At 34.1% G+C, this 13,327-nt stretch overlaps 1 protein-coding gene across 1 annotated transcript in view; it reads left to right on the top strand.

The window, feature by feature from the left end:
• LOC142235829 (uncharacterized) overlaps window positions 1-13,327 on the top strand; it is a 39,168-nt gene that overhangs the window by 20,280 nt on the left and 5,561 nt on the right. Inside the window, exon 2 of the mRNA XM_075307086.1 lies at window positions 7,460-7,624. Within this exon, the coding sequence (XP_075163201.1) occupies window positions 7,460-7,624 (165 nt within the window). The remainder of the gene's footprint in view (window positions 1-7,459; window positions 7,625-13,327) is intronic.

The following is a 13,327-nucleotide window of genomic DNA, read 5'->3' as shown; positions in this document are numbered from 1 at the left end:
AGTTAAATTTATATTAACCACAATCATAAATCGTGTTGTAGGTATTTATTGAAGTGGAGATCGTGAGTGAAATTTCTCTTAAGGCTCAATGAGAAAAATTTTCTCATGAACAATATGTACCAGGGATGGAAAATGCAGTACTATAGTACTTTTTTCAATACTTTTTCACCCCGGTCAGTAACGTAGTACTCCCGCGAATGATTTAGTACCTTTGTTGTAGACATTTTTGAGTCGATATCAGATTTATGGTACAATATCTTTGACAAAATATTTTAATATTTTGAGAAAGTCTTTATCAATCTTATTTGCTAATAGTCTTTTACAAATATGGCAAAACAGACAAGTTCATGCGGGAAGAAAATCTAGATTTAGCCATAGTCGAAAACACGATTTTATTGAATTTCAAGAATGTTTTCGAAAATTCAATATAACGCATGCGATCCTATATTATCGATTTTTTATTTCGGTAAAAAATGTCAAAATTTTATTTCTACATAAAATTTTTGCAAAATTGATTTTCTATAGAAAATTTTGTCAAAATTTTATTTCAATTGAACATTTTGTAAAAGTTTTATTTCAATAGGAAATTTTTGGAAAATTTTATTTCTATAGAAAATTTTTTGCAAAATTTTTATTTCTATAAAAAATTTTTGCAAAATTTTATTTCTATACAAATTTTTTTGCAAAATTTAATTTCTATAGAATATTTTGTCAAAATTTTATTTACATAGAAAATTTTGCCAAATTTTATTTATATAGAAAATTTTGTCAAAATTTTATTTCTATAGAAAGTTTTGTCAAAATTTTATTTTCTTTAACATTCAGTCTAAAGGAGCTCTTGACAATAATCTTCCAGTGAAATTTTTGTTGAAATTTAGTAAAAAGTACCTTTTCGCTCAAAAAAATACCTTTTTTGTACTTTTTTAAAAATTGTATTTTCCATCCCTGATATGTACGGTAGGAACTTATATTCACAAATTAAGATGATCTATTCAACCATCCCAGCAAACAAATTTGGAAGTTCTTTTAAAGGCACAAATTTAAAATCACTTCCAACAATCTTCTCCCAAAGATGTTCTTTATTTTAACTACACAGAGGATTCTCTTAATTAAATTTTTATACCCTCCACCATAGGATGGGGGGTATATTAACTTTGTCATTCCGTTTGTAACACATCAAAATATTGCTCTAAGACCCCATAAAGTATATACATTCTGGGTCGTGGTGAAATTCTGAGTCGATCTGAGCATGTCCGTCCGTCCGTCTGTTGAAATCACGCTAACTTCCGAACGAAACAAGCTATCGACTTGAAACTTATCACAAGTAGTTGTTATTGATGTAGGTCGGATGACATTGTAAATGGGCCATATCGGTCCACTTTTACGTATAGCCCCCATATAAACGGACCCCCAAATTTGGCTTTCAGACCCTCTAAGAGAAGCAAATTTCATCCGATCCTGCTGAAATTTGGTACATAGTGTTAGTATATGGTCTCTAACAACCATGCAAAAATTGTTCCACATCGGTCCATAATTATATATAGCCCCCATATAAACCGATCCCCCGGGTTGGCTTTCGGAACCTCAAAGAGAAGCAAATTTCATCCAATCCGGCTGAAATTTGGTACATGATCTTTGTATATAGTCCTTAACAACCATGCAAAAATTGGTCCACATCGGTCCATAATTATATATAAACCGATTCCCAGATTTGGGTTGCGGAGCCTCTAAGAGAAGAAAATTTCATCCGATTCGGCTGAAATTTGGTACATGGTGTTAGCATATGGTCTCTAACAACTATGCAAAGATTGGTCCGCATCGGTCAATAATTATATATAGCCCCCATATAAACCGATCCCAAGATTTGGATTGCGGAGCCTCTAAGAGAAGAAAATTTCATCCGATTCGGCTGAAATTTTGTACATGGTGTAAGTATATGGTCTCTAACATCTATGCACAAATTGGTCCACATCGGTGCATAATTATATATAGCCCCCATATAAACCGATCATCAGATTTGACCTCCGGAGCCTCTTCGAAGACCAAAATTCATCTGATTCAGTTGATATTTGGTACGTGGCGTTAATATATGGCCTCAAACACCCATGCAAAAATTGGTCGAAATCGGTCAATAATTATATATAGCCCCCATATAAACCGATCCCCAGATTTGACCTCCGCAGCCCCTTGGAAGAGCAAACTTCATCCGATTCGGTTGAAATTTGGTAGTGATGTTAGTATATGGTATCTAACAACCATGCAGGAATTGGTTCATATCAGTCCATAATTATATATAGCCCACATATAAACCGTTCCCCAGACTTGACCTCTGGTGCCTTTTGGAGAAGCAAAATTCATTCGATCTGATTGAAATTTGATACGTGGTGGTAGTATATGATATTTAACAACCATGCCAAAAGTGGTCCATATCAGTTCATAATCTTATATAGCCCCCATATAAACCGTACCCGAGATTTGGTTTTGGAGCCTTTTGGAGGAGCAAATTTCATCCGAGTCAGTTGAAATTTGGTACATTCTGCTAGTGTATGGCCGTTAACAACCATGCCTAACTAGGTCCATATTGGTCTATAGTTATATATAGCCCTCAGATAAATCGATCCCCAATCACACAAAAATTGATCCATATCAAGTTCATAACTGTATAGAGCCCCCATATAAGCGACCCCCATATTTCAATTCTGGCTCTCTACGTACCGTGCAAAAGTCCATATCGATTCGTAATTATTTGTAGACTTACCTATACATACCGTTTTTGTCTAATATATACACTAAATATATACACTAGAAAAAGTTTCGTTATATTAACGAAATGTGTCGTTAAAAGTCAGCCAATGAAACAAATTCGTTAATACAACGAATTTTTTCGTTAATATAACGAATTTTCTGCAAATCAACGTAACGTTTCGTACTATTAGCGTATAGTTTTATTGTATTAATGAAAACGTTTCGTTATATCAATGAAAACTTTTCGTTGGCTGACTTTTAATGAAAAGGAAAAGAGATATGCTTGCAAAATTTGTTTAGGCAGTAGCCGACTATCAAACCCTTTTTTCGGGAGGTTCAAGTGTAGTTCACATTGGGTTGAGTGAATTACCCGAATTTATTCTGATAATTGGTTGATAGTTTTGCTGCAAGTAGAGGATGCTGATGAGGAATGTGGTAATTCCGAAACAGCTGTACATCCAACCATCTTGCAGTCTATAGGGCTTTGCCCATATAAATTTGACAAGCATACTTTTCCTCTGTTGGTTAAGCTACACTTGTAGTTTAGTCAATGCATGGCTTTAAGCTGAAATCAAAAACAATAATAACGATTGAAGGGAGGCCAACAATAACAAACAAAATGAAAGAAATAAAATTTTGACAAAATTTTCTATAGAAATAAAATTTTGACAAAATTTTCTATTGAAATAAAATTTTGACAAAATTTTCTATAGAAATAACATTTTGACAATGTTTTCCATAAAACTAAAATTTTGGTAGATTATTTTTGGCTCGAGTGGCAACCATGAATATGAACCGATATGGACCAATTTTTGTGTGATTGGGGATCGGCTATATATAACTATAGACCGTTATGGACCAAATTTTGGCATGGATATTAGCGGCCTTATATTAACACCACGTTGAAAATTTCAACCGGATCGGATGAATTTTGCTCCTCCAAGAGGCTCCGGAGGACAAATCTGGGAATCGATTTATATGGGGGCTATATATAATTATGGACCGATATGAACAAATTTTTGCATGGTCATTAGAAAATATATACAACACCCTGTACCAAATTTGCAAAAAAAAAGTATTTTACAATGGACCTTTTCCGCCACAAAAGTATAAACCATTGAAAAACGTTCGGTTTCTCTTCATGGTCGTATAGATGATATTCTAGCGTAAGTAATAAGATGCGCTACAAATTGAATGGCAAAATTTGTATACAATCCAACCTATACGAAATATTTCGTTCGTTTTACGAAGGAACAACTTCGTACTTTTTATGAAACCGTTTCATACTTTTTATGAAACAATTGTTCATACTTTTTGTGAAATTGTAACGTACTTTTAATGAAGCAATTTCGTACTTTTTATGAAAAACTTTTTGTGAAGAATGTTCGATCTTTTACAAAAAAATTTTGAAAAATTTCATTGCTACTTTATATCTTAAGTTTTTGAATAACTTTTAGTTTGGTTGCTAAGAAGTGGCATACACGGATGAAAAAGACTGTTTTTCATATGTTTGGATATAAACATTATATGTTTGGAACACAAATTTTTAAACACAATATTTTTGAGTGCAAGCATATAATGTTCATAAACTAGTTTCATAAACTAGTTTGGGACATATATGTTAATATGTTAGAACATATTATGTTTGGGACATAAAATGTTTGTAAATATAATATGCTTGAATGCAAACATATATTAATTTAGAAATAGCCTATAAACATATATGTGTTTAGTAGCTTGGAGCGCTATTTAACAGGGAGCGATATTGAATTAAGTTGGTGGTTGTTTGCTTGTTATTACGAAATTAACATTTTATTTTTCCTTGGGCAATTGATCAGCTACTTCTTTGATCCTTACAAACTGTGTGGTCCGCTGTTCGAATCCCCGTCCGGCAAAAGGTAAAATTAAAATAAAAAAATCATACAATTGAATAATTTCTTCTACAATGTTTGTATTACAGAAAAAGGTGCTAAGAACTAAAAAATCTCGTGGAAGTGAGAAAGATGTGGGGGAATATACAATTGGGCAGAAACAAAATTTTGAGCATTCAGGTCGAAAACCTATGTTGTTAGCACCTATATTACCTGTTTATTTTCATAATTCATTATGATTGTATATGTTCACATAATAACATATTGTTTTTTGGAAGACAACATTATTGAATTTGGATGCAAAAATACAAAATGTTTGGAACTTAGACTACCCAAACATATATTGTTTAGACAAATATGCTTTCAAACATATTATATATTGGAAGAGATCAAACATATAAATGTTTGGGCAATACCCAAAAATGTATATGCTTGAAGCAAAATATGTTTGGGAGTATATGTTACAGAAGCGATTTTTTGTGAGCGTGTAGACATTCATTAAAAGTTTGAATAAAGGAATACACTCAAGCACATTATCACAGACAATTTCGCTAACGGAAGTTTTACAACTTGAAATGCTACTTTTTCGTTATTTCAACGAAAATGTTTCATACTGTTATGAAGAAATTTTAACTCAGAATGTTTAGTAAAATATTCATAAATTCGTAAAAAACTTCTACACAAAAGTCATAAAGTTTGAAGAAAATTTTGTTAAAAGTACGAACTTTTTACGAAGAAAAGTTAATGTGGAATACTTCGCGGACGTTTCGTATATTCGTAAAATGTTCTTCGTAAAATTCACAAAAATGAATGAAAACTTCGTTGTATTAATTCGCGAAGAATGTTTCGTAAAATTAACGAAGAGAACTCTTTCGGTGTATTGTAATTAAAATTCGACTTTTACACTTTTTTCGTGAAAATTCGACTTTTGTATTCCTACTTTGGCAGCTGTCAATCTGAAAGTACTCTTAAAAAGAATACCTTGAATACGATTCAAGATTAGTGGCCCACAGTGCAACCACTGCAAATTTTCTAAGTGTGTCACAAAAAGTGGCATACTAGTTTTGAAAATATGGAACATACATGGAACACTGTTTCTATAAAAAAAGAATTACATATATTACATATAAATAAGCCCAACAATTATATCCATTTCATCAAAAATCAATTGTAGAATTTAACAGTTCTTGAGAGAACTCGGGTAACCTAACAGGTTGGCTGATAAGTTCCCGGTCTGACACATAATGGCGTCGCTAGTATTAAATGAATATTATTTTTATATAGTACCAACTTTCAAATGATTCGTGTCAAAATTTGACGTGTATAAGTCAATTAGTTTGTGAGATAGAACATCTTTTGTGAAACAACTTTTGTTATTGTGAAAAAAATGGACAAAAAGGAATTTCGTGTTTTGATAAAATACTGTTTTCTGAAGGGAAAAAATACGATGAAGCAAAAACTTGGCTTGGTAATAGGTTTCCGGACTCTGCCCCAATAATTGATTGGTATGCAAAATTCAAGCGTGGTGAAATGAGCACGGAGGACGGTGAACGCAGTGGACGCCCGAAAGAGGTGGTTACCGACGAAAACATCACAAAAATCCACAAAATGATTTTGAATGACCGTAAAATGAAGTTGATCGAGATAGCAGAGGCCTTAAAGAAATCAAAGGAATGTGTTGGTCATATCATTCATCAATAATTGGATATGCGGAAGCTCTGTGCAAAATGGGTGCCGCGCGAGCTCACATTTGACCAAAAACAACAACGTGTTGATGATTCTGAGCGGTGTTTGCAGCTGTTAACTCGTAACACACCCGAGTTTTTCCGTCGATATGTGACAATGGATGAAACATGGCTCCATCACTACACTCCTGAGTCCAATCGACAGTCGGCTGAGTGGACAGCGACCGGTGAACCGTCTCCGAAGCGTGGAAAGACTCAAAAGTCCGCTGGCAAAGTAATGGCCTCTGTTTTTTGGGATGCGCATGGAATAATTTTTATCGATTATCTTGAGAAGGGAAAAACCATCAACAGTGACTATTATATGGCATTATTGCAGCGTTTGGAGCTCAAAATCGCGGCAAAACGGCCCCATATGAAGAAGAAAAAAGTATTGTTCCACCAAGACAACGCACCGTGCCACAAGTCATTGAGAACGATGGCAAAAATTCATGAATTGGACTTCGAATTGCTTCCCCTCCCACCATATTCTCCAGATCTGCCCCCAGCGACTTTTTCTTGTTCTCATACCTCAAGGGATGCTCGCAGGGAAAAAATTTGGCTGCAATGAAGAGGTGATCGCCGAAACTGAGGCCTATTTTGAGGCAAAACCGAAGGAGTACTACCAAAATGGTACCAAAAAATTGGAAGGTCATTATAATCGTTGTATCGCTCTTGAAGGGAACTATGTTGAATAATAAAAACGAATTTTGACAAAAAAAAAGTGTTTTTATTTGTTAGACCGGGGACTTTACAGCCAACCTGTTACTACACAAAATTTTTTTTTGCCTATTTTCAGGAGTCACCATTGTCCACGTAATAGCACTAGGGTTTGAGAAGTAAAATGTGCTCACTGGAAACATTACATCAATTTAATATTAGGGAACAGATATAATCCGTAATTTTAAATGGATCCGGTACAGATGTGCAACCTCTTATAAAAAACCGAAAATTTGCCACTGAAGTGGCTCGGCGGTAGTACTGATGGTCCATTTTTTCCAATTGAACTTTCAGATTTTCTTACTTCTTTATTAAGTCCTTCCCATAAATGGGAGATTGCTACATGTCTTACAATTCTTCCATATTTAGTACACAATGAACAATTATACCTCGGTATGATAGAAGTTCATGGATGAATATCATAGAGTTTATTGACCTGATTTGTGCAGAATTCCTGCTGCTATTGCCACCAATTCATATTGGTAAGAGAAATATTGTAACTGTCATATTGGTCGATTGTGTCACTCAATCAAATCTCATCGACACAAACAAATTACAACCATCCAAGTAACATAACAATTCCATTCTCATGTACTGGTATCATACTCGCGATACGTGGTTATCTGCGTGTTCATCTGTCAAAGGTTCATTTATGCAAAGTCCGAATGTGGTCTGACAGATAAGTTGTTCGACAAGCTAGCATTTTTCACGTTGTTGCGTGCGCAGAGAATGAAGCCGCCGAGTCGCGCCGCCGATTTTAGCCGCCGCCGACCAGTTTCTTCCAGCCGAAGCCGCCGCCGAATATATCGACTCATCTCGACTCATAATTAGCCGCCAAGTAATCAAAAATATTGATTTAAATCAGAAAAGTTTATTAATAATTGTTGTATTTTTTGTTAAAATGTTTAACTTTCAACCCAAAATCCATCAGTATCATGTTTCTATAATAGCTTTGCAACCATTTAGCTCAGAAAATGTAAATGAAATGAAAATTTGATTGTAAGTTTGGTTGTACAACTAATCTCATTACCATTCGGATTACCTCAAATCGATTTTATAATGGATAATTGTCCGCCGCCGAATAGACGAATTTATATCGGCTTAGCCATCAAGCCGCCGCCGCCGGAGGCAAAAAATTAGTGTCAGCCGCCGCCGGCAAAAATGGGTCGGCTTCATTCTCTGTGCGTGCGGTGTTTAATTGTTTTTGTGTGTGTGTGTGTGTTTTTTTTTCTTCAATTGACCATATTTAATATTCACTTATCTGCACAATTTGAATAAATATGGTTAATACATTGTCATAACATGTATGGACATTTGTAAGCATGATTGCAAGAGATACATTAGTACTGGATGTCGGTAATAATTAGGCTTGCAAAGCAATAATGTAATTAAAAAGACATTATGTTATATAGCACTGCCACCCCATTAAAAACAAGAACTCCTTCTCCCATGTTAGTGTATGCAACCTGATTTCATTACCATCTCGGTAATAAAGGACATCATTTTGATAGCCGAAACGAAAGTTGAGGGCTCACGTAGAAAAGGTAGGTAGGTAGACCCATCTCGTAGACAAAGTGTCAATTTCTAAGGAAGAAGTCCTTTGATACACCCTGCATGTGACGAATATATTGAAAACAAGTCAGGGTGGCTAACATGTAATGCAACATGAAACTATTCACAATAGTTTAATTTATTAACCGTTCTTATTTAGATTTTAGCACAGGCTAAATCTTTGCAACACCTCTTTACTAAACAAAAGCACGTCCAGTTCCAAAGATTTTATGTTTACACTTATGATATTGATATTAACCCTCCAATGCCCAATCCCGCCTTTAGGCGGGCTTCTTTGAATCAGGAAGCTTTTCCTTAAACACACCTTAATACAACCAAAATGGGTAAAATAAAAAGAAAACTTAGTTAAAACTGATCTACACGCAAAGAAAAAAAACGTTTGGAAAACGTGTACCGAAAACGTTTTTCTTTTGTTAGAGTTTTTTGAATTGCTTCGAAAAGTATACACTTTTATCACCAAAAAAATTCGTTTGTTACAAAATTTTTATTTTTTCAGTAAAAAAAAGTTATTTTTGAACCAACAACACAGTCCATTTCGTTTATATCAAACACTGTTCTTTTCTAAATTTAGGTCTTTAATAAGACACATTTTACAGTTCATAGTAAAAATTTAATATAGTAGAATGTAATGTTGAAAAATTTTCGGAATCTTCCGATCATATCTGGAATATATGTAAAAAAAAAAAAAAAAAACTTTGGTCGAAGCAGGGATCGAACCCACGACCCTTGGCATGCAAGTCAGACGTAGCAACCACTGCTCCACGGTGCCCAACTAAATGTATTTTTCTGTTAAATAAACTTTGTTTAATCGGCTCGTGGGCGCCGCAAGCTATGCTATATAAATATAACTTAGTTATATGGGTAATTGTCTATTGATGACAATAATGGCTACATGGCTCAGTGGATAGTGTGTTGGCTTACAAATTGCATGGTCCGCGGTTCGATTCTCCGTCCAGGCGAAAGGTAAAAAAAAAAATTTTAAAATTTATAAAATCGTATAATTTCTTCTACATTGTTTGTGTTACAGAAAAAGGTGCTAAGAACTAAAAAACTTCGTGGAAGTGGGAAAGATGTGAGGGAAAATGCAATTAGCCAGAAAAAAATTTTTTTGAGTTAGTCTTTATGAAATTGTTTTTACATCCTGGAAAAGAATAAACGTTTATCACAAAAAAATATGCTTTTCTTCCAAATACACTTCCTTTCAACGAAAAGCAAATGAGAAACGAACCTTGTTTGTCTAAAATTTCGTTTGGGAGGAAAGAATTATTTTTTTGCGTGTAGAGGCTTTGCAGCATATACTGAATTATTACCGTATAAAATTTTCTTGTTTCGTTTTCTTAATTTTGTATCGTTAACATTGAATATTTAATCAGCTGCCAAAAAAATTGGGGCACTAGAGGGTTAAAAGTGGAGAATTGAAGTATGGATACCCTTAAGACACAATTCTCTTTTAAAATTGAGTTTTGCGTACTTGATTGTAGGAAGCAAATTTTAATTTAGTTTATTTTCAGAGTTTTTCCTCATGTGCTATCAAAGCCCTTTAAAAACGTGTTAATAAAATCAGACTCGACTTCAAGTGGAAATTATGGTATGTTTCAAGTAAAACATCTTTGAAATAAAGTGTTGAAAAACATCTCATATTTTTGAACACTTTTTTGCTTTGTAGTCAATATACAAAAAGTCAAAAATTTAAAGACGATTTCATTAATTTTGAAGAATTTTTCAGAATCATTAAAGCCAAGTTGAACTTACCTAAACAACATTTTCTTTCATGCAAAGATACCCAGAGAAAAAGTCTTTATTGAAAAATTTATGAACTGATATGGACCAATTTGTGCGTGATTTGTACCACATTTTAGCAGGATTGTTGGAGGTCATATACAAACACAACATATACTGATAAAAAAAGTTTCGTTATATTAACGAAATGTTTCATTAAAAGTGAGCCAATGAAAGAAATTCGTTAATACAATGAAATGTTTCGTTATTATAACGAATTTTCTGTTAATCAACGTAACGTTTCGTACTACTAACGATTTATTTCATTGTATTAATGAACAAATTTCGTTGGCTCAATTTTAATGGAATTTTCTTTCCGTGTACAAACTTTCAACCAGATCGGATGAAATTTGCTCCCCCAAGAGGACCCGCAAGCAACATCTGGGGATCAGTTTAAATGGTTTCTATATAAAATTATAGACCGATGTGGACCAATTTTGGCATGGTTTTTAGAGGCCATATTCTAACATTACACACAGAGAAAATTTCATTAAAATTGAGCCAACGAAACTATTTCACTGATGTTATGAAACCTTTTCATTGCGACAATGAAAATATTTATTAATTTAATTTCATTGATTAACAGAAAATTCATTATAATAACGAAAAATGTCGTTATATCAACGAATTTGTTTCATTGGCTCAATTTCAATGACAAATTTCGTTAATATAACGAAGTTTTTTCTATCAGTGTACGTACCAAATTTCAAACGGATCGGATGCATGGCCATATACTAACACCACGTACAAACTTTCAACCGGATCGGATGAAATTTACTCCTCCAAGAGGACCCGCAAACAAAATCTGGTGATCGGTTAATATATGGGGGGGGGGGGGGGGGCTATACGTAAAGTGATCAGATATGGCCCATTTCCAATACCATTCGACCTGCATCAATAAAAACTACTTGTGTCAAGTTGCAAGTCGATACCTTGTTTCGGTCGGAAGTTAGCGTGATTTCAACAGACGGACGGACATCACTAGATATACTCATAATTTCATCACTGCCCAGGATATATATACTTTACGGGGCCTTAGACCAATATTTTTATGTGTTACAAACGGAATGACAAAGTTAATATACCCGCCACTCTATGCACTGCAAGATTTTGTTCCAAAGATTTTGTCTTTACTTAAAAAATTTTGGTATTGATTCCGAGCCAAAGAAGCGGAGAATACAAGTAAGGCTACTTTCAAGACACAATTCTCTTTTAAATTTAGGTTTTGTGTACTTGCTTCTAGGCAGCAAATTTTAATTGTTCGCTTTTTTCAGCTTTTTTTCTTCATATGCTATCAAAGTCCTTTAAAAACGACTTAACGACAACTTTATTTTCCAAAGTAAGATTCGACTTCCAGTAGAAATTATGCTATGTTTCAAGTAAAAAACGTCTTTAAAATAAAGTGTTGAAAAACATATCCTATATTTGAACGATTTTTTTGCTTTGTAGTCAAGATGCAAAAAGACAACAAATTTAAAGGCGATTTCATTAATTTTGAAGAATTTTGTCTGAATTATTAAAGTCAAGTTGACCTTAGTCCAAACATTTTTTCTTTTATGTTATGATACCCATTTTTAAGTGAAATCACTTAATTATAAGGGCAATACGACTTCATTGAAAAGTTGATCGACTTTTGGACAAGGAAAAAAATCTTTATATTAGACAAATGCGTATTCTATGCTAAGCAAAATTTGCATTCGTATTTTAAAGACATGGAATCTTTGGCCTCACGACAATATTTTTTTCAGTGTGGTGGAGGGTATAAAAATTACGTTCCAAAATCGTGAACGGACGGTAACAAAATGAAACGGGCGTTCACGATTTCTTGAACGGCTGTCGGTATTCTTTGGTCATGAAAAGACTTAAAATATTCGCTAGACCTTCTTATGGCAACTGTAATGTTGCTATTTTTGTTAGCCATGCACATTTTAATAAAGACATAAAACCGTCCGTCCGTCTAATAGCCGTCCGTCCGTACTTTTATTGGCATTTTTTCGATTCTTCAATTTGATTCAATTTGAGTACGCTAAGTGGACTTAGCATGTTTTGATGGAGTTCGCGTTTTTTATTCGGATTGATGTGAATTGCATCCTGTCAAAAGTTCGAATTTATTGGACATTTCTATCAAAAGTTATGGTTCATATTGTACTTAGCCTGTGTCTAAAGTTTTCAAAAATGTCCAATCCAAAAAGGGCAAAAAGCTTTGTTCGGTCTAAAGTGGTCTAAGTAATTTTTAGCCATATTCTATTATCACTATTTTGAGTTCGTACACACTAAAAAAATTATAAAAGATATGATTTTAAGACCGAAAGTAAGGGAATTTCTATCTTATACGGGGTTTGAGAAATTTCAAAAAACAAAACTTGTTTCTTGTTTCCTGTAAAATTCACTTTTTAGATTTAGCGCACTTTGGAATGTAGACATCGATATGTCATCTGATGTTTTTGATCTATATCCGAGTATTTGAGCGAATAAAATACTCCAAATCATATGTTATCTTTATTCTTTAATCTTTAATTTTTGTTTTCGTTAATTTCTTTATGTAGTTTTTCTTAAGCACTTAGGGAGTCTATAAAAATGTAATTGTGTTAAGAACGTTAACTGGTAGAGGGATTTTCGTGGACAAGAAACCACCCCACCCGGCTGACCACTAGTCGATTCAATGGCTCCCGCCCGTCCACTTCCATCTCCAAACAATTTCCTCCATTAGCCAAGATTAATCAAAACGTTCCATTACATAACTCCGTCGGTGGCGCAATGCGCTAAGGCAACTTTTAACGCATATGGTGCAATCAATTCAGGTTCGAGTCACGATAGCGTAACCATTACGTTTTCAGATCATGAACGCTGGTTGTTGTTTTGACAACGCTTGGTGTCATTTTACCGCTGTCAGATTGACACCGTTTGACACCACATGTG

This window comes from Haematobia irritans, chromosome 4 (genome assembly GCF_050003625.1).
Source record: "Haematobia irritans isolate KBUSLIRL chromosome 4, ASM5000362v1, whole genome shotgun sequence".
In the NCBI taxonomy this organism is placed as follows: domain Eukaryota; kingdom Metazoa; phylum Arthropoda; class Insecta; order Diptera; family Muscidae; genus Haematobia; species Haematobia irritans.
The sequence above is the reverse complement of the archived record's forward strand: the minus strand, read 5'-3'. Positions and strand labels throughout refer to the sequence as shown.